This window comes from Mauremys reevesii, linkage group 8 (genome assembly GCF_016161935.1).
Source record: "Mauremys reevesii isolate NIE-2019 linkage group 8, ASM1616193v1, whole genome shotgun sequence".
Taxonomy (NCBI): domain Eukaryota; kingdom Metazoa; phylum Chordata; order Testudines; family Geoemydidae; genus Mauremys; species Mauremys reevesii.
This window is the reverse complement of record NC_052630.1, coordinates 3294729-3319371: the sequence shown is the minus strand read 5'-3', so window position 1 is coordinate 3319371 and position 24643 is coordinate 3294729. Positions and strand designations below refer to the sequence as shown.

At 48.3% G+C, this 24643-nt stretch overlaps 2 protein-coding genes across 5 annotated transcripts in view; both read left to right on the top strand.

Moving 5' to 3' along the window:
- The window catches only part of ITK (IL2 inducible T cell kinase), a 41065-nt gene extending 29307 nt beyond the window's left edge, over window positions 1-11758 (top strand). Inside the window, exons 10-17 of the mRNA XM_039486067.1 lie at window positions 1383-1519; window positions 2701-2775; window positions 3649-3820; window positions 4842-5058; window positions 6154-6218; window positions 6309-6427; window positions 9961-10118; window positions 10700-11758. Coding sequence (XP_039342001.1) covers window positions 1383-1519; window positions 2701-2775; window positions 3649-3820; window positions 4842-5058; window positions 6154-6218; window positions 6309-6427; window positions 9961-10118; window positions 10700-10771 — 1015 coding nt within the window. The 3' untranslated portion in view covers window positions 10772-11758. The remainder of the gene's footprint in view (window positions 1-1382; window positions 1520-2700; window positions 2776-3648; window positions 3821-4841; window positions 5059-6153; window positions 6219-6308; window positions 6428-9960; window positions 10119-10699) is intronic.
- An 8673-nt stretch (window positions 11759-20431) lies between these two features.
- Window positions 20432-24643, top strand: part of CYFIP2 (cytoplasmic FMR1 interacting protein 2) — a 76697-nt gene continuing 72485 nt past the window's right edge. For all 4 annotated transcript variants that reach the window (XM_039484831.1, XM_039484833.1, XM_039484832.1 and 1 more), the window contains exon 1: window positions 20432-20511. The gene's annotated coding sequence lies outside the window, so the exon portion shown is untranslated. The remainder of the gene's footprint in view (window positions 20512-24643) is intronic.

Sequence of the window (24643 nt, the reverse complement as noted above, 5' to 3'; positions counted from 1 at the left end):
TGAACATCTGCCGGGCATAGAGGTCTGGCAAACTGCCCTACATGAGCAAAATACATTGGAGAAAACACAGATATGGCTGCGCTCTTGCAAACACGTACGCACATTGCTTTACGCATATTGATCGTCTCATTGATCCCATTGATTTTTCACCAGCTGGGCTAGTTTTTGAAGGCCTCCATAACAAAATACCTGGAATTGGCAACAGGTGACTTTTGGGGCTGCAAATTGTTCCCTGTGCTGAAATCTGGGTGATGTTACTATGGCTTGTAGCCTTGTCTAGGTGATGGTGGTGGTGTGGAGGCGAAGCACCAGCACGTTAGAGGGGTGTGCGTGCAGAGTGCACCAGCAGCAGCTGCTAGACTCTCAGAGGCAAAGCTCCATGCTGGAGCCAGCCCAGGCCACTCACTCTGTCGGGCTCTCCTCTCTCAGGCTCTAGGAGGGAGAGCTTCCCATTAGGGCCAGCCCCATGCCTCACACGGTCCTGTCCCCAAGGGATGAAGCTCCATACTGAGGCTCCCCTGTGGCTGTGTGGACATGGCGGTGCTGCTCCGTAACTGCCCTGTATGGGCCCTGCTGGGGTGCTGTAAAGGCTATTCCAGGCTACTTGTCTCAGGCGATTGGCTAAAATTCCAGCTTTGAGGTTGGCAACATTGCGTCCCCAATACCAGAGGGAGACCTCTCTGTCTGTACAGGTGAGGCCATCGGGGAAGTGAGAGAGTGAATAAGCAAGCAGATGGTTTTGCTGATTTTTGTAGCTCATCCCTCTTGTTCCTCTTTCAATATAATGGCTGTCTGCCCCATTGGTAGGCTTAAAGTTAACCCACTAATTCAGCAGCTGGAGGTTCTGCCCTTTGTGTGCAGGGGGACATCTTAGTTAGACCCAAAGGCAGAGTTTCTCCATGCCCTGTTTGTGAGCTCCAGGTTTCATCTTAGTTTTGTGTTTCACCCTTAAAGGTGAACCTCTTCTTCGTGCCATCAAAGGGCAGGTCTCCATCCTAGGGAGGAACAGAACACACCATTCTAGGTGTAATTCTAATACATTACAGCACACCCCTGGGAATCCTGGGTCACAAACATACTTTTCCATATTGTTGGATTCTGCAACGGATATTTGTAATCTTGACTCCAGGAAGAAGAGCAGAAAGAAGGTTTAAGCAACACATTGCTTATGTCGTGCTATGTAGATGCAAAGCTCTGTTGACACCTTGTATTCCGTGGACTTTTTTCCCCCAGGTGCCGCCAAATGTTACAGAAATTCAGGCACAGAACAATTAGGAAAATCTTGGCAGTGTGAGACTGCTCTTGCCTCTTCCCTTCATCTCCCCTACTTCTGGGGTTTTGTTGCTGCCTATTATTCTTACAGAATATGTCTTCTTTTTCAGCAACGACAACAACCCAGTTATCAAGCATTATCACATCAAAGAGACTGATGAGAACCCCAAGCGGTATTACTTGGCAGAAAAGCACGTGTTTGACTCCATCCCCGAACTCATCAACTACCACCAGCACAACGCAGCAGGTGAGTGCTGTTTTCCCATGCAGCTGGGGAGAGAGAAGGCTCTCAGGACTTCTGCTCGTAAGATGAAATGCTCAATTGAGTGAGTCCCTTTCTGTCTCACTTTGGGCAGCTGTTTAGCTGGAGGTTAAAGATCCCATGGCACTTTCTGATGACAGTAAAGGGTTAATCTCAACATAGTTTCTAACATTACCTCTCAACTGCAGCAGGTTCTAATGTCTAAGGCGGTGTGTGATCTACTGTAGATTTCATAGGGTCTGCACTAGCATACACTACACAGCCCCCGTACTGCCTGTATCCACCCTTTGACATTATAAAGCTCACAGAGATGTCTTGTGCATGAAAGATGGCCTCTGAATATCAGGTACCACATGATACTGCAGCAGAAATCAAACATCAGCTAATGGAGACGTCTAATTTACGTAGCTCTTGTTTAGTGACTGAGCAAAAATGAAGGTTCTGGCTGATGTAGGTCGGAAACTGCTTCCTTTGAGCAGACAGGAAGTCACAACCCCTGACCTGAACAGAGATTCGGCTGCCACCAAGTGGGATTTAGCAGTCGCTGCAATGCACTGACAACAGCTAATGCCCTCAGAGCAGGACTTCTCAATTCGTGCTTCTCTAAGAATAAAAAGTTATTTCTAGAAAACACTAGGGTTAGAAATAAAAGACCAGCTTGGGTCACCAGTTGGGTCATTCAACCTGCTTTTTGCAGAACTACTCATTGTATGTACAGTACCTCGTTTCTGACTGACATTGTACTAAATCCCTTCTTGACGAGCTGAAGTGGAGCACTTGGAGCATAGTTGCTCTTGCTGTTAAGAATATTTCCCTAACACCTGCCCCAAACTTTTCCAGTGACTTTAATGAAGGAGACTATGCAAACCCTTCCACATTCTGCTCTAGCAAAGCATCACATACACATTCTCTGATTCAGCACTCTGACTGAGGACACAATGACAAGTGTCCCCAGTACCTTTTAATCCAGTACAAAATATCAAAACACCTACCACTGACCTCCCAAAGGCAGCTTTTGCATGGGCTGGCACACGTTTACTTTCATTCATTTCTTTACCAGTTTCCATTGATCAGACACTGCTATGGTGGTATGTGACCTTTGCACTTTTTGCACCATGTTAGTCAGCTGCACTAACCTGGGGCCCATATTTTCCTCCGTGATCCAGGTCTCGTCACTCGTTTGCGATATGCTGTTTGTTCCTGGAGAGAAAAGGCCCCTATCACTGCAGGACTGAGCTATGGTAAGAAGTTATTCCATGCCTATACTTCTCTTGCCTTGAGATAGCATGTTCATCCCTGTAGTGTAGGTTGGCTCTGTGAGCCTGAATCTCCTTATGGAGACCTCCCAGCAGTAACTGGCAGTTTCCAAGTCTACACTCAGACATTTCCAAAAGAGATGACAAGACTTTGAAAGAACTTGTAGGCACCACAACAGGCACATTGTTGATTAAAGGAGCCTCCTGGGAGAAACAGAATAGCTTCCAGTCCTGTTTAAGTCAATATTAAATACTGAAGTGAATGCTGAAGCAAGACCATTCATCTTCCCAAGTAACCTGTGATGCTGCCATCTGTGAGAGTTGGGGGCTGTGTGATGGGCCCATTGTTGTTGTACATTGTTTCCTACAGTAATATTATTGTTATCGTCATCATTGTAATTCCTAGAGGCTCCAACTGACATCAAGGCCCAGTTATGGTAGGTGCTGCATGTATTCATATGCAGAGATAGTCCCTGCCCTGAAGAATTTACAGTTTAAATAGACAGGACAGACACATGGTGGGAAAAAGGAATAATTATTATCCCAGGTTTTCAGATGGCAAACTGGAGTACAGAGAGCTTAAATAATTTGACTATAACAGTGTTTAAAAGAGAACTGGATAAATTCATGGAGGTTAAGTCTATTAATGGCTATTAGCCAGGATGGGTAAGGAATGGTGTCCCTAGACTCTGTTTGTCAGAGGGTGGAGATGGATGGCAGGAGAGAGATCACTTGCTCAAAATTACCCAGGCAGAAGCAGATCCCCTGAATCCTAGTTCAGTGCCTTACCTGCAAGTCCATCCTTCCTCAGATGTTACTGGTAGATCTTTACTCCTTGTGTCCCCTTACTGTTAACAGGAAAATGGGTCATAAATCCTTGGGAGCTAACATTTGTGCAGGAGATTGGCAGCGGTCAGTTTGGGCTGGTCCATCTTGGTTACTGGCTTGAGCAGACTAAAGTCGCTATAAAGACCATTCGCGAAGGAGCAATGTCAGAAGAGGACTTTATTGAGGAGGCCCAAGTCATGATGTAAGTGGCCACTCTGTATTCTCAGCTGGTATATTGTGGGCATGCTCAGTAGGACAGAAAAAATAAACCCAACCAAGGTTCAGAGCACCCTATTGAAACATTAAAATAATATCATGTAAACTAAACTGTGCTTAGATGCTGGCTTGTTTATTAGAAAGATGTGTATAAAAGCGTGTGCTGTAGCAGTTACTGGCCAGGGGAACTTTTAGTGTGAGAGAATGTGTCTATACTTCTATCAATACCCCAAAGGTCCTGCTAGATCACTATTTCTTCATAACAGGGATGTGGGATTCTGGACAAAAACTGCCACAAGAAGAAATTTCATTTGAACTTTTTTGGCTTTTGTTGGAAAAAAAACCAAAGAGTTTTTTAATTTTTGGCAATCCAAATGTTTGTTTTGTGCTTTTTTGACAAAAAAAATGGAACAAAATCCATTTTATTTGAACATGTTCATGGAAAAAACATCACCTTTTTTGACCAGTTGTTCCTGGGGGTGTTTTGGGTGCACAGAATTTTTCAGCAAGTCTTGTGCAATATTTTTCTAACCATAAACCTGTGTACTCATGTTGAATGTGAGTGCAGCCATATTGAAAAGACAAATGTATTAGGCAATTGTAAAGTGAGTATGGAAGGGCAGGAAGATTGAGTGTAGAGGCTGGGATGCCTTGATTCGCACCCCTGGACTTTTGTCACATACATTGACTCTTCAATAGCCTGGTTCTGATCTCACTTACGTTGGTGTAAATCCAGAATAACTCTTTTGAAGTCCATGTTGATACATCAGTGCTGAAATAGTGTGAAGTTAGAATCTGCCCCTAACTTCCCTCTTTTATGTTCACACTTGTCCATCTCACAGCAAGAGCTGCTTATGCTTAGCATAGGGAAGGTTGCAGTGGCACTAATGAGTTTTGTTACTGTATAGTGTTTGATGCATATATTTATGATAACTTCTGTGAGTGATTGCAGATCCTATGAGCCCACCTCACTCTCCTCTCCCCCACATTCCTTTTGTTCCTTGCAGGAAGCTCTCTCATCCCAAGTTAGTCCAGCTGTATGGTGTGTGCATGGAACAGGCTCCCATATGCCTGGTGTTTGAGTTCATGGAGCATGGCTGTTTGTCGGATTACCTCCGAAACCAGCGGGGCAGCTTCTCCAAGGAAACCCTCTTGGGGATGTGCCAAGACGTGTGTGAAGGGATGGCTTATCTGGAGCAGAATTCTGTCATTCACAGAGACCTGGTATGTCCCCCGTAAACTGTCCTGTTCTCCGAGCCAGCCAGGATTGGATACTGTCTTGGGATTTCCCTCTTGCCTCATTTCAGCTCCCTCACCCTCCCATGTATCTGTTGGAGGAGGATCTGCCATCTCTCCTCATTGCAGAGCAGTCTGGATTAGCCTATACAGGGCATTTTCACCCCAGTTGTTCCCTGCATCGGCCCAGTGGCTTTTGGCTGAGCCTGAGTGCGTGCTAAGCCCAGAGGGAAGCAGGGAGTGAGGGAAGCACTCTAGTGGAAGAGGCATCCTCTGGGGCCCTGTCTACTCTCCTTTACTTGAGTCCTAGAATTGCACTGGGGGGAGGAGGCAGGGGGCAAAGTCCTGCCCTCTCCTGTGCTGCCTCTTCCCCTCACTACTAACTACAGCTCCATCGGTTTGGTGGTGCTGGCAACCCTGAGATGAACAAAGTGTTCATGTCTAAGATCAGTGAAGAAGTCAAAGCTCTGGCACCTTCCAGGGTGCGCTGTTACTACCCCCCCCCTCTGGTACGGGCCCTTTAATTAACCAGTGATCCCCTGGCCAGCCATGGATTTCTGCTATGTATAATTCCATTGCTCAATACAAATGTTGCAGCTGCTGTTTCATGTTACATCAGGCCATATCAGTCACTTTTTAAAAGCTGTGTTTGAGAAATGTCTTTGTTGTTGTAGAAGGAGGACTGGATTACTCAGCTCAGATTGCTCCTGATTCCCAGGGAGAGGGGGGAGTAGTTATCGATTGTTTGGCTAACCCGAGCTTAGACAGCGTGTGGGTCAGTGGGTAGTTGCCTGAATTTTTAATGGATGGAGAAATACAAGAGCTGAACAGGTCAAACTACCCCATGTAGGACTTTCTTAACAACAGGGAAGCACTGAGGTTAAACTGAACTGGAAATTATAGCATTTAAATTGTCTGACCCCATCTCACTATACTCTCCACATTGCTCAGCTAGACAACATTTCCATGGGGCAATTAAGCAGTTCTTTACATATCGTTTGTCTATAAGAGGACAAGGGAATGAATCACAGCAGAGAAACCTTAAGTACTAATGATCTTCCTGTATTTCTCCCTTTTTTGCAGGCAGCTCGGAATTGCTTGGTAGGAGAATCCCAAGTCGTCAAAGTGTCGGATTTTGGAATGTCAAGGTAACGTGGCATGTGTGTGGCCTATGCAATGTCACACCTGAGCTTTGCAGTGCGTGTCACTGAGCATGCTCTGCTCTTTGTCTGTTCCAGGTATGTCCTTGATGATCAGTACACTAGCTCCACAGGCACCAAATTCCCAGTCAAATGGTCTGCCCCAGAGGTTTTCTCCTACTCCAACTACAGCACCAAGTCTGATGTCTGGTCATTTGGTAAGAACCTTTTATCAGAACGGGGGAAATTCAGTAAGCTGCAAATCAGTTAATCACCGGGAGCTTGATCCTGAAGGGAAGCCCTTATTCCGGCAGAACACTTGCTGGATTCTGTGGGTCTTTTGTCTGCATAAAGGCTGCAAGGGCACTAAATCCTTTGTTCTCAGGACAAAGGAAAAAGAACAATAAACTAGTTAGGCTTTGTGGGGTACTGCAAATCCAACCTGCTGCACCTTTGCAGTACTGCAGCTCCAGGTACTGTCTCTGGTTCAGGAGGACCAGGGCTGCTTCACATGGAGTGTCCAAGATCAGAATGGAGGTGCACTGGCAGGGACCTGTGAGGGAACAGGAGTGGAGCCTATGCGATGTCAGCCTTGGACAATGATGTTTTATTCAGAACTCACCACCCCCTGAGATTTACGCTGCTCACGCCATTTGCTTTATGAATATCTAAAACGTTGCTTCTCCCTTCCTGCTCTTTTCTCACCTGACCTGCTCTCAGGTTTCCTGGGCCCTCAGCTGTACCCCTCTGTGACTCTCCCTTCTGCACCCTCACCCCTAAGAAAGCCACTGGACAGGTTTTCAAAGTGCTAACGGCAATGACCTCAGTCCTAACAAAGGCTAATCCATGGCATTACACTAAAGTGTTTGGCAGATTCCCAGCCAGCATGCGAATCCCGGCTCTGCCAAATGACTCACTGCAGCGTGCTGTGCATGGCTTGAAGTCAGTGAGGCAACTCACAACACTAAGCACTGTGCCCAGGCCTACATGTTGCAGGAGTGGGCCTCAAACTATTGTGTGCTCAAGAATCTCCTCCCTTACTTTGTCCTGCTACGTAGTTTGAAGTAGTTTTGCTTATGAATCCCCGTTGGATGGTTATTAGACTGCAGTGGGAGTTGGGTATCTCAGTCTCTTAGCAAAGAGTCCTGTGGCACCTTATAGACTAACAGACGTTTTGGAGCATGAGCTTTCGTGGGTGAATGTCATGCATCTGACGAAGTGGGTATTCACCCACGAAAGCTCATGCTCCAAAACGTCTGTTAGTCTATAAGGTGCCACAGGACTCTTTGCTGCTTTTACAGATCCAGACTAACACGGCTACCCCTCTGATACTCAGTCTCTTAGGCAGCTTTGAAAATCCAAGCAGGAGGTTTTGAGGATGGGGCTATGTCTTCTGTGTTCAGTACAGTGCTGAGCATTCTGTCACCCCTTATTAAACACACCCTACAGAATAACAGTTGATACTAGAACTGACCGTGACATCCCACAGCATCCTGGCTATGGTAGAGCTGTGACACAGGGACAAATGTGCTCCGAAGGACAGGTTTGGTTTATGTTCTTCTACTCAACCATTCAGAAATTAGTATGGACAATAAGTTACTGGAGGAGTTTCTATCTAAAACTGCCCCTTTAAGGGCCATACAGCTCCCACCAACTTTTGCGTAGTTTGACATTATTTGCAGTATTTTGTAGGCCCAAGCTGGGGAAAGTTGATTTAGCTTTATCTAAAGACAGAATGACACATTTGTGGGCTTGTTTGCATTGCACGGCTCTCCTCTGTGAAATTTGCAGACGCCACTGTTGAATGTCCGTCTGACTTATTATCTCCCCTGCAGCAGGGTTTGCATAAGAGGATTCCTCTGTCATGTCATGGCATCATGTCCCTGGGAGTCTTTCTGCTCTATTACCCACAGACCATTAATCTGCTCTGCTGGGATTGAAACCATTCTGTTGTGACCAGGCTAAAAGAACTGGACATGAGAACTGGCTTCCCAACTCTAGGAACCTGCACATTGTGGGAGTTCAGATATCTAGGTTATTCCACAATAAACCCAGTCTCATCGGCCAGGCCCAGTATCCCCTCTGCTAAAGAGTGGTCTGGTGTGGTTGAAATACTGACACCCTTCTCCCTATTTAAGAATCAACAGTGCAGGGAACTGGACCTTGTTGAGCAAAAATGAAGCTGTAGGCGACGTGTTTTTATTCCAGATGTATCCTTCTGTCCGGCTACATCAGTCCCCTCCTTTTATAACTTCCTTGGCAGCCCAAGACAAGGTGCACATGTACTTCCAAACAGGCATATCAGGTGACTGCCGAAATCAACCCTGACAAGAATCAAAATAACTTTTGTTCATTGTATTTATAAGGTCTCCCTACATGACTGCAACATATTTTGTAGTCATTTTCCTATGCTTGTCTCTCTTCCACCCCACTCCTCCTCTGCCTTTGTGTATCTTTGTTTCTTTCTCCAAGAGAGATGAGACCATATATTTCCTGCCATCCTTTCTGCTGACTCCCTCTGATATTCTGTCCCAGTGAATTCCTTTGGTATTCATGAGGTAAAATATGCACCATAATCCCTTAGAAATTCCATCGCAATTTCACATGCATTCATCACAGTTCATGACAACTTGCCATCTCTTCTGGTGAGCAGTTCCTAGAGCTGAGGCTTGGGTGGCTAATATGACCTGTTCAAATTTTATTTCATAGTTTTGCTCCTGTTCATTTGTCAAAATACAAACTAAATCATGCTTGTGAGGCATCTGGTGCCGCAGTAGATGTGCCTCTCCTAGATGCAGTTCATTAAAGGCAAAAACATCATACAAACTAAACTAGCAATGAAGAGTGAGCTCTCTGTTACCCTTCCACCTCTCAGGATGAATATACACCTCCACTTACTCTGTCAACCCTATGTGCACCTTCAGCTAACTCACTTCATCTCCAAAGCCTGGGAGATCAGGTGAATGCTGTAATGTTCCTTAAAAGTTAATAAGCCCAGGCTCCATCTGACCAAGTGGGGAAGGCAGTCCTGGAGTCTCACCTTCCAGCACATGGCTACAGATGCAGACACTGAGTTGCAGAAAGACTAAGGGTCAGATTGTTAAATGTATTTAGGTGCTTAACCCCTACAGCTCTCAATGGGAGTCAGGCATCTAAATAACATTACAAATCTGGCCCTAAGAGACTTGCCTAAGATCACATGGTAAGTCAAAGAGTGAGCTGGGAGCAGAATAGCAATAATAATACCTAGCTCTGTCAGTAGATCTCATCTTATAGTACTTTCCAGTCCTAACTTCCATTTCTTTAAGTTGCTTTAAACACTAGATAGTCCCCCCTTCCTGTCACCATAATCTGCTAGCATATGGAAGGGAACAGGTACAGTAATCTCTCAAAGTAGAGCAGTTCAACCTCGCTCTTCTTCACTCAACCCCTGTAGACAGAGCATGCTTGGTTCCCGTGGGGATGGGTGGGGGAATGAGGAAAGGCTTGTGTCTCAATGACTCTTCGGGCTGATGAGGGAGAGAGATGTGGGTGTAATCTGGAGGGGAATCCGATCTAGTGCTCCTCGACTGGAAGCATGGTGGCCACAGCCTGGGCTCTTCAGGGATGGGGATTTAAAGCAAATAAAAACAGTGGGTTTTGGGGGGCTGATTGGGGTGCCGAGGACCCTTCAAACCAGCTGTTGAGGAGGGATGTTTTGGGCAGGTCACTGTTCCTCCTTTACTACCATTTCCTTTTTCGTTTGTTTCAGGAGTGTTGATGTGGGAGGTCTTCAGCGAAGGCAAAATCCCTTACGAAAACCGGACCAATGCAGAGGTGGTGGAAGAAATCAACGCAGGACTCCGGCTCTATAAACCCAAGCTCGCCTCCAAGGCCATCTATGAGCTCATGAGCAGCTGCTGGAAAGCGGTTAGTACTGTAGCCTACGCAGGCAAGATATTATGATCCCTTCCCCCTTGTCTTCACTAGGAAAAATGGTGTGTTCTGAACGCGAGTTAGCTAACATGAGGCAAAATCCTCGGGACAAAGCAGCGTGTAGTTTTCACACAAGTTAACAGGTCACGGTAAACCTTAGGCTCCGGCATGCTCTTTAACTTGACCTACTAACTCATGTGACAACTGCAGGCTGCCTTGTCTTCGCTAGGCTTTTAACTCATGCTACTAACTCCAGTTCAGAACACACCCTGTGGGTCCCACTTTAGAGGGCAGAAGTCAAAGCCAGTGATTTGTAAGCAAGTCAGCCATTATTGGGCCAACTTCTCTGCTGACAGAAAGGAGACATAAATCAGAGGGAGAGCAGCCCTGAACACACCAGGTCACATTTGCTTCCTATGACAATTTCAGTCACATTTTCACTTTTATTTTTCCCCTTTAAGAATTGATTCTACCTGTGTTACCATTCAGCCTCTGGCCGGTTACAAGGTTCTCTCTCTTACCCTGTAACCCTTTTCAAGTTGGAGTTTAATGCTGTTCTTCTCTTGCTCCCTCAGAGGAAAGAAGACCGACCTCCCTTCTCTACCCTGCTCTATCAGCTGAGTGAGATCTCTGAATTTGATCTTTAATCAGGACACCGGCACACTGAGTGAAGCCGACCAAGAAGCTGGAGTGGGCTTACTACAGAGTTTTCCCTACACAAAGCATTAACAAAATCCCTCCTACCAGAGATAATGGTACTAGCCAGGTTGGGGCAGAGGCCTGAACTTCCAGCCAAGCCAATCCTTTTCAAGAGCTCCATGTTGAGAAGATGGAGACAGCCATTTGGTTTAAGGCTCTCACAAACCAGGCCAGTGATTTAGCGAAGATCCCAGAGCCAGATGACACAACACGCCAATTTCTCATGAGGATAATAAGGATCGGTGTGTGGCCTCAGAGCTCAGGTATCTGGCATTGTGATTTTAACCCTGGAAGCACCCAAATGAAAGGAAACGTTAGCCTGCCCTGAGAAATGTGTCTCATCACTGACAAGGAGAGATCTATGTAAGATATTACCTCATCCACCTTCTCTCTCTCTAAGAACCATTCAGATGCTTCCAAACTTGCCTGTGTCACAGCCGGTCTGGAGCAGGAAGGGATGGATGGAATAACTGGGTACCAGGACACACAGATCCAACAGATGTTCTGGCTGGGCTTAGCCATTGCATCCTGTATGCTGAAGGGTTAAGACGGTGTCGTCTCTTAGCATGATTCGCTCTGCAGCTCTGGAGTAAGGGGTGTGGGATTCTGGAGAGTGTAAAGTAGAAGGGAGTGTCCAAGTAATAGGAACATAATACCTGAGAAACCTGTGAAAGAAACTGAAAGGTCTTTCAAATGTTATATTGTTAGTGGGGGAAAAATACAAATAAAACCACACATGCAGACTTTCCGGTGCAGTTGGGGATGTCTGTGGAGGACAAACAAAGCTGAAGAATGTGTGTGTCAAAATTCTCATCAAGACTTCTACATAAGAAGAAAAAATTGGCCTCCAAAGATCTCTTTCAGCTTGAACACCAAGGGACAGCTTGGCAACGTACTGGGCAGATCACGTCTGGGGCAGGCGAGGGGCGGGAGCTCAGGGGAAAGGCTCCTTTCTAGAGCTACACAGGACCGGGTGTGTTTTCTGAAGAGAGGTGGACAGCAAGAGAGAAAGCGCGGGATGGGAATTCAATAGGCATGTTCTCAGCTGGGTGACAAGGTTCTGTGGAGGAGGCAGGGAGGCACACGCAGAGAGATGAAACGCTGCAAAGAAGTACAAATGCTCAGTGCACTTGTGATAATAAAATGAGACCTACCCTCCTCCCCACTCAAAAAACCCAGCGGATCCACCCCCAGAAAAAGACTTCTTTACCTCTTCTGTGAACAAAATTATTGAGCCTTCTGGACACTTTTAAAATCAGTGGATTTACACAGGTGTAATTGAGACCAGGCCCCGTTCCATACAGCATATGCAGTCACTGACACAATCATTTGCCTAGTAGTGTGGAAAACACTGGCCTGTATTTTGTAATCCAAGCTCCTACATGAATTGGATGGACCGAGTATTTCATATTGTGTTGGTCGCTGTGTGGTAGTATTAGAAGAAGCTATGTACCATGTACCCAGCATATTTTAACTTAACTAATATTCTAGGAAAACCTAGGGACATTCTTTTTTACGTAACCAATCTCAAAAACAGAGTGCAAGCTTTGTTAATCCCTAGGATTGCTAAATAAGATCTGGGACTTTTTGCTAAGCATTAGGAATAACAGAAAGAGTCTTGAAGGAGCAGTATATAATGTGTATATATCTCTATTTTTAATGTTACTCTGTTCAGTTCTTTGTTAGCCACTAGGTCCTGGAATCCCTTCCAGCTTTACAGGTCTATGCTAGGCACTGCTCCTAGCTTATCCATCTCCCACATTTGATTTTGTTCTGCATTAATTTCTTAGCATGTGAAACTTCATCATGAAATGTTTTCGCAGGCAGGCCATCCTCACGTACAACCCAGAGATGGGTCTGACCCAGCACCTTGGCTCCGAATGCCACCAAAAGGTGGAGATGTTTGGCCCCAGATCCAAACTCCACTACTGCCCCTGTCTGTTTGATAGTCTGAACCAAAACCTGGGGTATGACCAGCCACAAATAGAATTCTGCGCTCTCGAGTTCCGTCTGATTTCTCTTTGTTCCTCCCCAGTAGTTTCAGTTCACCCACTGCCATGTTCTTGTGGCACCAAATCTGGCCTATAGTCACTACCCTGAATAGGGCGCCATGTGGAACTGCACCCTGGGGAGCTCAGAGGGGAATTGTGAGCAGCCCAGGGCACATGAGACTGCAGCATTTGTGACTGATGTGGGGGGGACTTGGCCATGATTCTGCCTTCCCCCCCCCCCTTTACCCACTGTGGGGCACCGAAGGGGTTCTTTCCCAAGCACAAGGACTGTAATTGTGGCAGACCCTTGTGCAGGATGTGCAAAGGTAGGCGCCTTGCACATTAGCCCTGCATGTAAGGGACCATCAGAGTGTGACACCCCCCCCAAGTCCTGAGCAGGGTGCTAATGTGTTTGTAACTGCAATATTGCCCCACTGGGTAATGCCTTTAAGGCAGTATTTATTCTTGGATGAGGTAAAGGAAATATTTATTAGTTACAATTTATTGCACTAAATAATACTGTTAAATGTAATGTTCAGATCTTCTTGCATAGGAATTCTTTGTGTACAGAGTATATTTTTTTTATAGTTAATAAAGTGGTAATATAACAGCTGTGGTTTTTATTTTTCACCCATCCAGAAACAGTGGGGAACGTCTCTGGCTCGTACCACCGCCAAAACATACTGTTTTAAAGACAGAGTTTCATACAAGATCTTAAAGGCCAAATTCTGTGCTCAGATTGGGGCTGTAGAAGAGTGACTCGCCCCCTTGTGGCTGGGCCTGGTGGAGCAGGCTATCCTGCGCTGGTGCCCCCTGCTGGCAGCCGCTCTGGCGCTATGGTCGCTTCCTCTTGTGACTTGGCCTGCCAGGAAGGTCCCATTCAGTCCCACGGTCAAAGGTCCAGTGATCCTACCCCAAGTCTCCCGCCTCTAACTCTAGGCCCAGGGGTCCTTACATCCCTTGTTCCAGGGTTTTCAATAGAATTAACCCCTTGAATCAAGTTTCACTCCACCTTCCTCAGTAGCTAGTAGGGGAACCCAGACCCCCAACTCTAGTCTAGGGTCCACTCTGGGGACCCAATAGTGAGTAGCCAAGGTCTTCTCACTCAGCCTCCAGACTTCTTCCTATCTTGCCCGGCCTTTTTCCAGAGCCCCTTTCCAGGTTCTGCAGACACCTTTCAGCTCCTGTAGTGAGCATCAGCTCCCAGGGTTTTCTCCCTAACGGTCAGTTCCTGCCCTTTTATCCAGGTTCAAAGAGGCGCTCACTCCACCCTGTAGCTGCCTTCCTGGCCTTCTATCAGAGTTCCCTTCCCAGGAGAGGCTCTCCCCTGAGGTGTCCTGCCTCCCTGCTGGGTCCCTCCCGCTGGGCACAGCTCTTTGTGACCCAGCAGATAACCAGCTGATTCTCCACACCCTCCAGGTGTAACCCAGTGAGCTGACAGAGCCCTCAGGTTCCCATTAACCCTTTTGCTGCCAGTGTGGGGTGGTCATCCCATCACAGGTGCGCTGGGTACCCCAGACTTTGATAGGGGTAGGGAGTGCTCAACACTGTTGGAAATCAGGCTACCAACTTAAGTGCCCGCCTATGTATTTAGGTGCCTATCTTTAGACATCCAGTGCTAAATATTTTAGCCTCAGCCGTTCTGTGCCTTAGCTTCCTTATCTTTAAAATGGGGCCAATACTATTTATATGCCTCAAAGAGGCTGTTTGCTTACTTATATTTATACAGTGCTTTGAGATCCTCAGAGGGAAACTGCCAGATGTCAGTAAGTGCATATTATTTATACAATTCTTTCCTCTGCTGGCTCCTTGTGTGACCAGTTTTAGTCTGGGGCAACTTTATATGGTCCAGTAATAGAAACACCCAGCAAAGAAGAGGTGAGAATACTGGCAGCCCTGTAACTGGACTGCACTCACAGCCACTCCCATGAGATACAGGAACCCATCTGTGGAGTGGTTATTGCCAGCACATTTATAACATGCTGAGAACGAAAACCATTTCCACTGCATCTCTGCAACATCTGCCTGAGGAGCCTGATGGCAGATGGATATCCAGTGTGCACACCCACTTCTGCCTATTTTTCATCACAGGGAAGAGACACAATTGTCTTTGTTTGCCTTTTTCACCCAGCCTTCAGCCTCCCTGCTTTAGCTGCTCATTAGCTCTCGGGAGACAATCACACGTTCTCTGAGAGTCAGACCACATCTACGGGATTCTCCGTGGCACTACATGAGGTGGAGCAACTTTGTGGGTCTGTGGCACTGACTCTGTATGTGATGAAATACAGTCTCTTCAATCTCTGCCCTCTCTGTTTATCTTCCCATGAGGCTCTCTCAGTGACAGCTCCTAGAAATGAGTAGCCTTGGGCATTTGCCAACCAGCACTGCAAACTACCAAGTCACAAGTGGATTCCCAAACATCATGGATGCTTGACTTCATGTCATTGTCTTTGAAAGATTTTTATCCCCTCCGGATTAGCTTTTCCGTAGCCAATGTTCAAATGGTGTGATCAGCTTTCAGGTGAAGAATCAGCCTCAGATCAGCTCCTTTTTAAAGGACACTTTATTGAGCTTTATCTTTTTTAAAACTCTGAGGATCAGAGATTTATAGATTTTAAGCCCAGCGGGACCACTGTGATCATCTAGTCTGTACTCCTGTATAACACAGGCCACAAAACTTCCCTAATTTATTGTTGTTTCAAGTCCACTGGCTGTGATGGAACTAGAGCAGATCTTTTAGAAAAACATCCACCTTTCATTTAAACATTTCCAGTGAGGGAGAATCCACAACCACCCTTGGAGAATTGTTCCAGTAGATAAATACCCACTGTTAAAAACTTGCATCTTATCTCTTGCACTAAGTTGCCTAGCTTCAACTCCTAGTCATTCGACCTTGTTATACTTCTGCTAGATTGAAGAGCCCTCGATTATTACATTTCTGTTCTGCCAATGGGATCTGTGATCATAGGCACGGGAACTAGAGGTCCGGGGGGTTCTGCAGCTCTGCTCCCGGCCCCATGCCCGCCCCCAGCTGTGGTCCCAGCTTCAGCTCCCTTACCCCTGTCCAGGTCCCACCTCGCAGAGATATGGCCCTGCTCCTGGCCCCATCTCGGGGAGGGGGGGCACAGCAGGGGTGAGAGGGCTGGCTTTCAGCACCCCAATACTAAAAATGTTCCAGCACCACTGTCTGTGATCAAGTCTACCCTGAACTTTCTCAGCACAGGCAGTACAAACCTGGAACAGGCCCTGGGTATGTACTCTGCTTGCTAGCCAGTTCTGAAGCCCACACTGTGCTGACTTCACTACCATTATTAGCCACGTGCCATCTGGATTCAAGCTAGCTTGGGTAGGCTAGACCGTGCACAGCTTTTGCCGTGTAGACATACTCATAGTCTCTTCATCTCACCACAGCGTCATGAGCTTTCTCTCACTGTCGCTGTCTCCCATCACACCTGTACACCGATGGTACATACACACATGTATGTGGCCTGCTCATCCCTTGGATTCTTCCCATTGTGCAAAGAGATCCCCAGAAGGAAAACAGTCTATTCCTCAGTGATTTAAGGTGTTAAAAGCAGCAAATAAAAACGTGGTCATGAAATCACCATAATGTTAGAATGGCTAAATTGCTGGTGTGCAGAGCAGGCTGTCTATCGTGCTGCACAATATTGTTCTATTGTTTCCTTGCAGTCCTCCTTTCCCTGTCTGTATCCATTGGCTGTCTTTTGTCTTATACTTAGATTATAAACCCCTTGGGACAGGGACGGTCTTTTTGTTCTGTTTCTGTACAGCACCTAGCACAGTGGGGTTCTGATTCATGACTCGGGCTACAAGGCACTGTGGAAATACAAATAAGAAATAAAGTAGCACTGTGGTTATTGTTAGAGTGGGTCGATACATGGGGGGAAATCCACAGGAATTTTCACTGTCAATTTTTTCCATTTTTCAGTGAGATTTTCCTATCAGCGCTGCATTAACAGGATAATGATAGGGCACATATAAATAGTGAAGTGTCAATAGCCAGGGCATCCCCGGTGCTTATCCCCTGAAACAAATCAGTCTTTTTTTGTTCTGTGTCTCGTGACCAGCACTAGGGGGTCCTGGTCCATTACAGGAGCTCCAGGGCATTGCTGCAATACAAATACATACAACTAAAAGACCTTTTCCTTTTTAACTGGTGCCTTGTTAAAAAAACTGGGTACATTCTTTCTTAGATATTTCAGCCACTGTGTCCCCAGTTGTTATGAATTCTTGCTATAGTTCTTTAGATCACAGGAACACTACAGGTATGTCTACACTGCTCACTAAGCCCAGACTCTGACTTGGGTTTGAGCCGAAGCCCTTATTCCGTGGTTGTGTGAGCACCGCAGAGAGACTGGGGGCAGGAACTGTAAACCCAGGTTTACAATGCAGCATGGGTGCTCAAGAGCAGGCTTGCCAAAACTGAGTCCACAAGCCCAGGTCCCACAGACCCAAGCTTAGTGCGCAGTGTAGATTCATAGAGTCTAAGGCCAGAAGGGACCATCATGATCATCTAGTCTGACCTCCTGCACATTGCAGGCCACAGAACTTCACCCACCCACACCTGCAATAGACCCCTAACCTCTGGCTGAATTACTGAAGTCTTCAAATCTTCATTTAAAGGCTTCACGTTTCAGAGACTCCACCATTTACACTAAACCTGCAAGTGACCCATGCCCCATGCTGCAGAGAAAGGCAAAACCTCCCCAGGGTCTCTGTCAAACTGACGTGGGGAAAAATTCCTTTCCAGACCCCAATATGGCAATCAGTTAGACCCTGAGCATGTGGGAAACACCCACCAGCCAGGGAATTCTCTGTAGTAACTCAGAGCCCCCCCATCTAGTGTCCCATCACTGGCCATTGGGGATATTTGCTGCTAGCAGTCACAGATGGGCTACATGCCAGTGTAGGCAGTCCAGCATTCCATCCCTCCATAAACTTATCATGCTCAGTCTTGAAGCTAATCAGGTTTTTTGCTCCCATTGCTTCCCTTGGGAGGCTGTTCCAGAACTTCACTCCTCTCGTGGTTAGAAACCTTCGCCTAATTTCAAGCCTAGATTTGTTGATGGCTAGTTTATATCCATTTGTTCTTGTGTCCACATCGGCACTTAACTTAAATATCTCCTTTGCCTCCCTGGTACTTATCCCTCTGATGTATTTATAGAGAGCTGTCATCTCCCCTCAGCCTTCTTTTGGTTAGGCTAAACAAGCAGAGCTATTTGAGTCTGCTCTCGTAAGTTTTCCTTGGATCATCCTAGTAGCCCTTCATAGAATCATAGAATATCAGGGTTGGAAGGGACCTCAGGTCATCTAGTCCAAACCCCTGCTCAAGGCAGGACCAATCCCCAACTAAATCATCCCAGCCAGGGCTTTGTCAAGCCTCACCTTAAAAACCTCTAAGGAAGGAGATTCCACCATCTCCCTAGGTAACCCATTCCAGTGCTTCACTACCCTCCTAGTGAAAAAGTTTTCCCTAATATCCAACCTAAACCTCCCCCACTGCAACTTGAGACCATTACTCCTTGTTCTGTCATCTGGTACCATTGAGAACAGTCTAAATCCATCCTCTTTGGACCCCCCTTTCAGGTAGTTGAAAGCAGCTATCAAATCCCCCATCAGGGCCGGCTCCAGACCCCAGCGCGCCAAGCGCGCGCTTGGGGCGGCATTTTGCTGGCAGGGCGGCAGCCGGCTCCGGCGGACCTTCCGCAGTCATGCCTGCGGGAGGTCCACCGGAGCCGCGGCTTCGGGGGACCTCCCGCAGGCATGACTGCGGAGGGTTCACTGGTCCCGCGGCTCGGGTGGACCTCCCGCAGACGTGCCTGCGGAAACTCCGCCGGAGCCGCGGGACCAGCGGACCCTCCGCAGGCACGTCTGCCAGAGGTCCCCCGGAGCTGCGGGACCGGCACCGCCAGAGCACGCCCCGCGGCGCGCCGCCCTGCTTGGGGCGGTGGGATTCTTAGAGCTGCCCCTGCCCCTCATTCTTCTCTTCTGCAGACTAAACAATCCCAGTTCCCTCAGCCTCTCCTCATAAGTCATGTGCTCCAGCCCCCTAATCATTTTTGTTGCCCTCCACTGGACTCCCTCCAATTTTTCCATATCCTTCTTGTAGTGCGGGGCCCAAAACTGGACACAGTACTCCAGTACTCCTTCTCTGCACCTGTTCCAGTTTGAATTCATCTTTCTTAAACACGGAAGAGGAGAACTGCACACAGTATTCCAGATGAGGTCTCCCCAGTATCTTTCATAATGATACTAACACTTCCTTGTTTTTACTGGAAATATCTCTCCTGATCCATCCTAGGACTAGGTTAGCCTTTTTTCACAGCCGCATTACATTGCCAGCTCATAGTCATCTTGAAATCAACCAATACATTCGGATAGTTCTCCTTCTCTGTCACTTCCAACTGATATGTCCCCAGCTTATAGCAAAAATTCTTGTTGTTAGTCCTTAAATTAATGACCTTGCACTTTGCACGATTAAATTTCATCCTATTTCTATTACTCCAGTTTACAAGGTCGTCCAGATCTTCTTGTATGATATTCTGGTCCTCATCAGTATTGGGAATCCTCCCAACTGTGTGTCATTCACAAATTTTATTAGCACACTCCCACTTTTTGTGGCAAGGTCAGTAATAAAAATGTTAAATAAGATTTGTCCCAAGACTGATCCCTGAGGAACTCTACTAGTAACCTCCCTGCAGTCTGACAGTTCACCTACATACCCAAGGAGGTCCCAGTCAGGCAGCAGGGCCCCAGGGTGCTATGACATGGGGGCCCTATGAAAGGTGACCAGGTTGCAAGGAAGCTGATCCAACCTGCTCACGGATAGGGTGGGGACAGTCTCGCCCCTTCTCGTCCCCCCATCCCTCTTCCTGCTCCGTTTTACCCCAGAGGAAGGAGTTGCTCTGTTCTCGCTCCTCCTGAGGGGATGACAGGACCTTGCATTTGTAAATGAAAAGAGTGGGTGGGGGGAGGCGTGTGTGTGTGGCTGTGTGGGTGCTGGTGGAGGGTGTGGGTGTGTGCTGGGCATGTGTGGGTGTGCTGGGGGAAGGATGTGGGTGTGTTGGGGAGGTGGGGGTGCTGTATGTGGAGGGGTGCGCGCTGGGGGAGGTGGGTGCGCGCTGGGGGTGGGGGGGATCAGCCTGTCAATCCCCGAGCGCCGCGGGGCCGGCCGGAGCATCCCCAGTGCAGCCGGGGGGAGCCGGAGCAACCCCCGTGCAGCTGGCGGGCGGGGGCCGGAGCCGGAGCATCCCCAGTGCAGCCGGCACGCGAGTGGCCGGGGCATTCCCCGTGCAGCGGCGGGCGGGGGCCGGAGCATCCCCCGTGCAGCAGGCGGGGGCCGGAGCATCCCCCGTGCAGCAGGCGGGGGTCGGGGGTGGAGCATCCCCGTGCAGCCGGCGGGGGCCGGAGCATCCCCGTGCAGCCGGCGGTCGGGGGGCCGGAGCCGGAGCATCCCCCGTGCAGCCGGCGGGGGCCGGAGCATCCCCCGTGCAGCCGGCGGGGGCCGGAGCATCCCCCGTGCAGCCGGCGGGCGGGGTCCCCGGGCGCGCAGCGGGGAGCTCAGGAAGTGCACTTGCTGCAACCGTTTCCTGCTCTTTGTGTGTGACACCGAGACAGGCGGCGGCGGCGGCGGCAGCGAGAGGAGGCGGCTCCGGAGCATCCCTGCGCGGCGGCCGGTGAGCGGGGGGAGCCTGCCGGGAGACCCCAGCCGGGGTGCGGAGGGGGCCCCGGGCAGCGCCCCGCGGGAGCCGGCTCTGCAGAGGGGCGAGCCCGGCCCGGAGCAGCGAGGCGCCCCGCGCGGGGAAGGGACCGGGGCCAGCCCGGGGCAGGCTGCCCGCTCGCCGCCGGCTGCAGCCCCCTGCCCCCGGGACCCCCCTGCAGCCGGCGGCGAGCCCTGCCCTGGGCTCTGCTGGGGAAGCCCGGCGGGCGGCCCCTGGGCTGGGCGCGGTTGGGTTTGTTTTTCAAGCCACCGTCGGGGGGGATTTGGGTCCCCCCGTGCAAAGCACAAGAGGCAGGTGCTGCCGTTCCCCGGGGCGGGGGAGAGAGACAGGGCCCAGATTAGCCGTGCAGCCGCTATTGCAAGATGATGTATCCCAGAATGCTTCGGGTACCTGCAATATTCAGCGCCTCCCTGTTTATTCTAGTGCACACACTAGGCAGGCAAAAAAGCCTAATTCCCCCCCACCCCCCCACCCCTTTTCCCTCTGCACGGAAAATGTGATGAGCCAGAATTAGTGGTTGGAAGGAAATGCTGCAATCTGGGGGAGCAAACGCCTCCTGGCTCAAACCACAGCTCCCCCCCCCATTGCTCGTGGGTTAGTAATAATGGCAGCTTTGAATTAGAGAATTTGAGCAGCAGGGACCCTGTGATTTGGGTGAATACGAATAATGGGAATGCTCAAGGGGAGGTCGGATGGGATGCACAGCGGCTAGCAGAGGTGAACACACAAGCAGTCAGTGGAACATCATAGAAAGTATTGCCCTGGCCATAGTGTCCCCCTGGCTCTGCTGAAAGAGAGCAGGCAGAAGAGGTTGCAGTTTGAGTTGAGGGTGGAAATTATGGACATGAACTTTGTGGAATATGTGGTTTTGCAGACTATATTTTTGGTTCATCACTAAACCAGCCAGAGTTTGCAGACCTTCCCCCCACCCCCAACATTTAAACTCACGGTCACTTTTCAGCCATGCGGCGTTTTCACAACAAGATGTGCACCTGGTAATGTTCGAGTCGAACTTTCAAAGCCATGATGTTTGAGTGGGCTGGAAATAAGGGGAAACAAGTTAGCTCCCACTCTGGTGCCAGTCAGGTCCCGAGTGAAAAGAAGTGAATGGCTTTTCCAGGAAATTTCTGAAGGGATCAGGAATGAACAGTGAGAGGCAAACTGAAACCTTTGTGCTTGCTTCTGTATATTTGCTGCGGTTTGGGGGCGGGAGGTGGCGTCTAGAGATGAACATTTATACTTTGGCAAGGAAGAGGATATTGCATAGCTTGGCCCACCTAGCCAGCCGTTGCTTTCAGCATGGGAGTTTGTAGCTGTGTTTTTTGAATCACAAGTATCTCACTTAATTGTGTCAGGTCACTAAACCACCTAAGTCTTCCTGCTCTACATAGGAAACGAACCCCCCACCCCCATGCTCATGTTATAGATTATGAGGCTTGCCAGATGTTAGTCACCTTGACAGATTCTTGGGGCCAAATTCTGCTGTCTGCTATACCAGTGTAAATCCAGAGTAATTCCTCAGGGAAAGGAATTGAGCCCTGGTGTGTACAGTTGATTTTTGTTAGCAAAGTCTATGTAATCAGGTGATGCCTTTCGTTCTCAGACCAGAGTCCGTGCAACAAACATGGCCACTGAGGAGCCCAAGGTGGACTATAATAATAATTAAATGAATAAATAATAATAATAGTAATAATTAAGAATTTATCAACTTGCATATATCCAAGAAAAAGAGGATGTTACTTTTTAAACGATTGACTAACAGACAATGAAAATTTTTTGTCTACGTGTGACATTTAATTTCACAGGAAGTACTCCACCTACTTCTTGCCATCTACTGAGACTAAGGCCATGTCTACACCTACAGCGCTGCAGCTGTACCGATGCAGCTGCGCCCCTGTAGGGTGTCTAGTGAAGACACTCAATGCCGATGAGAGAGAGCTCTCCTGTCGGCATAATAAAACCACCTCTGTGGACGGCAGAAGCTCTGTCGGTGGGAGAAGCTCTCCCACTGACATAGTGCTGTGCGCATGAGTGCTTAAGTCTGTGTAACTTATGTCGCTCAGGGGGGTGGTTTATTCACACCCCGAGTGACATAAATTATGCCGACATAGGCTGTAGTGTTGACATAGCCTACTCTAATGTGCTCACCCATACTAGCAACATCTCTTCTCCCCCAAATAGCACTCGACTACCTTACTTTTGTGCCTCCTGCATACATTTTTTGGTCAGATGAGTATCTCTGTGCCAGCACCAGAGTATCTGAGCACTTCACAAACATTGATGAGTTATTCTTCTAAAGCCCATGTAGAGGAGGGAAGCATTATCCCCATTTTACAGCTAGCAAACGGAGGTACAGAGAAATTAAGCGCCTTATGCAGGGAGCCTTCAGCATTGCTGGGAATCAAACACAGGTCTTTTAAGTTTCAGACAAGTGCCTTAACCACAAGTTCATCTTTCTTCCCCGTAGCTGTGCTCTCTCTCATTTATGGCCCATTTTGCCATCCCTCCCTCTGTGCGTTTCCCCATGACACTGCAGCCTGGTCTCCATGGTATTACAGGCAGCGGGACAAAAGGTGTGATGCTCTGTCTAGAGTAGCCCTTGCTGTTTCTTTCCCTATCCCCTACCCTTACAGCTGTTTTGGCACCAGCACAGGTCTCATCTGCTGGATCAGGGCAAGCTGACTAGATCAAACAACATAACTCACGTCCTCCCTGTCTCTCCTCCACTGCAACTTCTGGGTAAGCAAATAGCTGGTTCACTGTTGCTGGCTGGCAGGCTGCTTGTGGATATAGTGCACGAGCTATTTGGAATCCTGCCCCGAGCTTGAGTGAGGGGTCCTTCTTCAGTCCCCCAAAAGTTATACTAATCTGAAAACTCAAGACTTGTCTGTAGGTCATAGCCAGGAATGTAGCTAAAAGAGACTCTGTGGCCTAAAGACATTTCATGGCAAATACTTCAAGCCTGTTTTACGCTTCAGGGATAAAATAGAGGACCTACACTTGAATCCCAAGTTCAAATACCATGTGGGTTGAGTCACCCCTTTATCGTTTGGAGGAAGATCTATCCAGTTCCATGCAGTTAATTCTGTAGGTTTTTTTGATGAGAGCTGCCTTGAAATTCCTAAAGTTTGGCATCCTTTGAAAAGCTTTGCCCTGTCGTCCTTGGCCATTGTTGTGCAAAGTGCTGGATATCACTTGCTGGCTGCATTTTAGCTGTGCTGTGTTTATGTGAATAGATTTATTACTATAGAGCTGGGGTCCCCAACGTGGTGCCCGCGGGCACCATGGCACCCGCCGGGGTGTCTAAATGTGCCCATGTACTGGCCGGCGGATGAGCATCCGCCGAAATGCCGCCAACAAGCAGCGTCATCCAGAGGCATCGCTGCCGAAAATCGGCGGCATTTCGGTGGCAACACCTTTGGATGCTGCTGCTTGTCGGGGTATTTCGGCGGTGACGCCTGTTGACATTGCTGCTCGTCTGCCGCCACGGTCCTCCGTGGCTCATCATCTGGCGCCTGCCAGATGAAAAAGGTTGGAGACCACTGCTATGGAGTCTACAGGCCCTGGTTCCTTTGTATTAGGCATTCAACACCATTATAACAAAGAGGAGAGTCCCTGCCCCAAAGAGCTTGCAATATTAGTAGATGAGAGACAGCAGGTTTATAAAGCAGTTAGACATGGAGAGCACAAAGTTATAGTGAGCTGCTACTGATCAGCATGAGAAGCAGCAATCACAGCACACCAGCTGCTTATCCATGGTTCAGAGGGTTGGGTTTTTTTGTAGATATCATGGCAGAGGAGGGTTTTAAGGAGAACAATGTGGTGATTTAGTGTTCCGCCCATGCATAAGGGGCAGCATAGGAGAAAGCATGGAGGTGCTTGTTGGAGAATTTGAGAAATGGGTGATCAAGATATAAATTGCTTTGAGGATCCTTTGGGATGAAAGGTGCAATTAAATGAAAAAAACCCCAACTCTTAATAGCTTGGGTTGGATCCTGTAATGCTAATGTTTGGCTGCCACTCAAAAGTTATCGAATCAGCTGTGGGGTTTGTAGGTGTGGTGCCATTTGGTAAAGTTGTCTCTCTG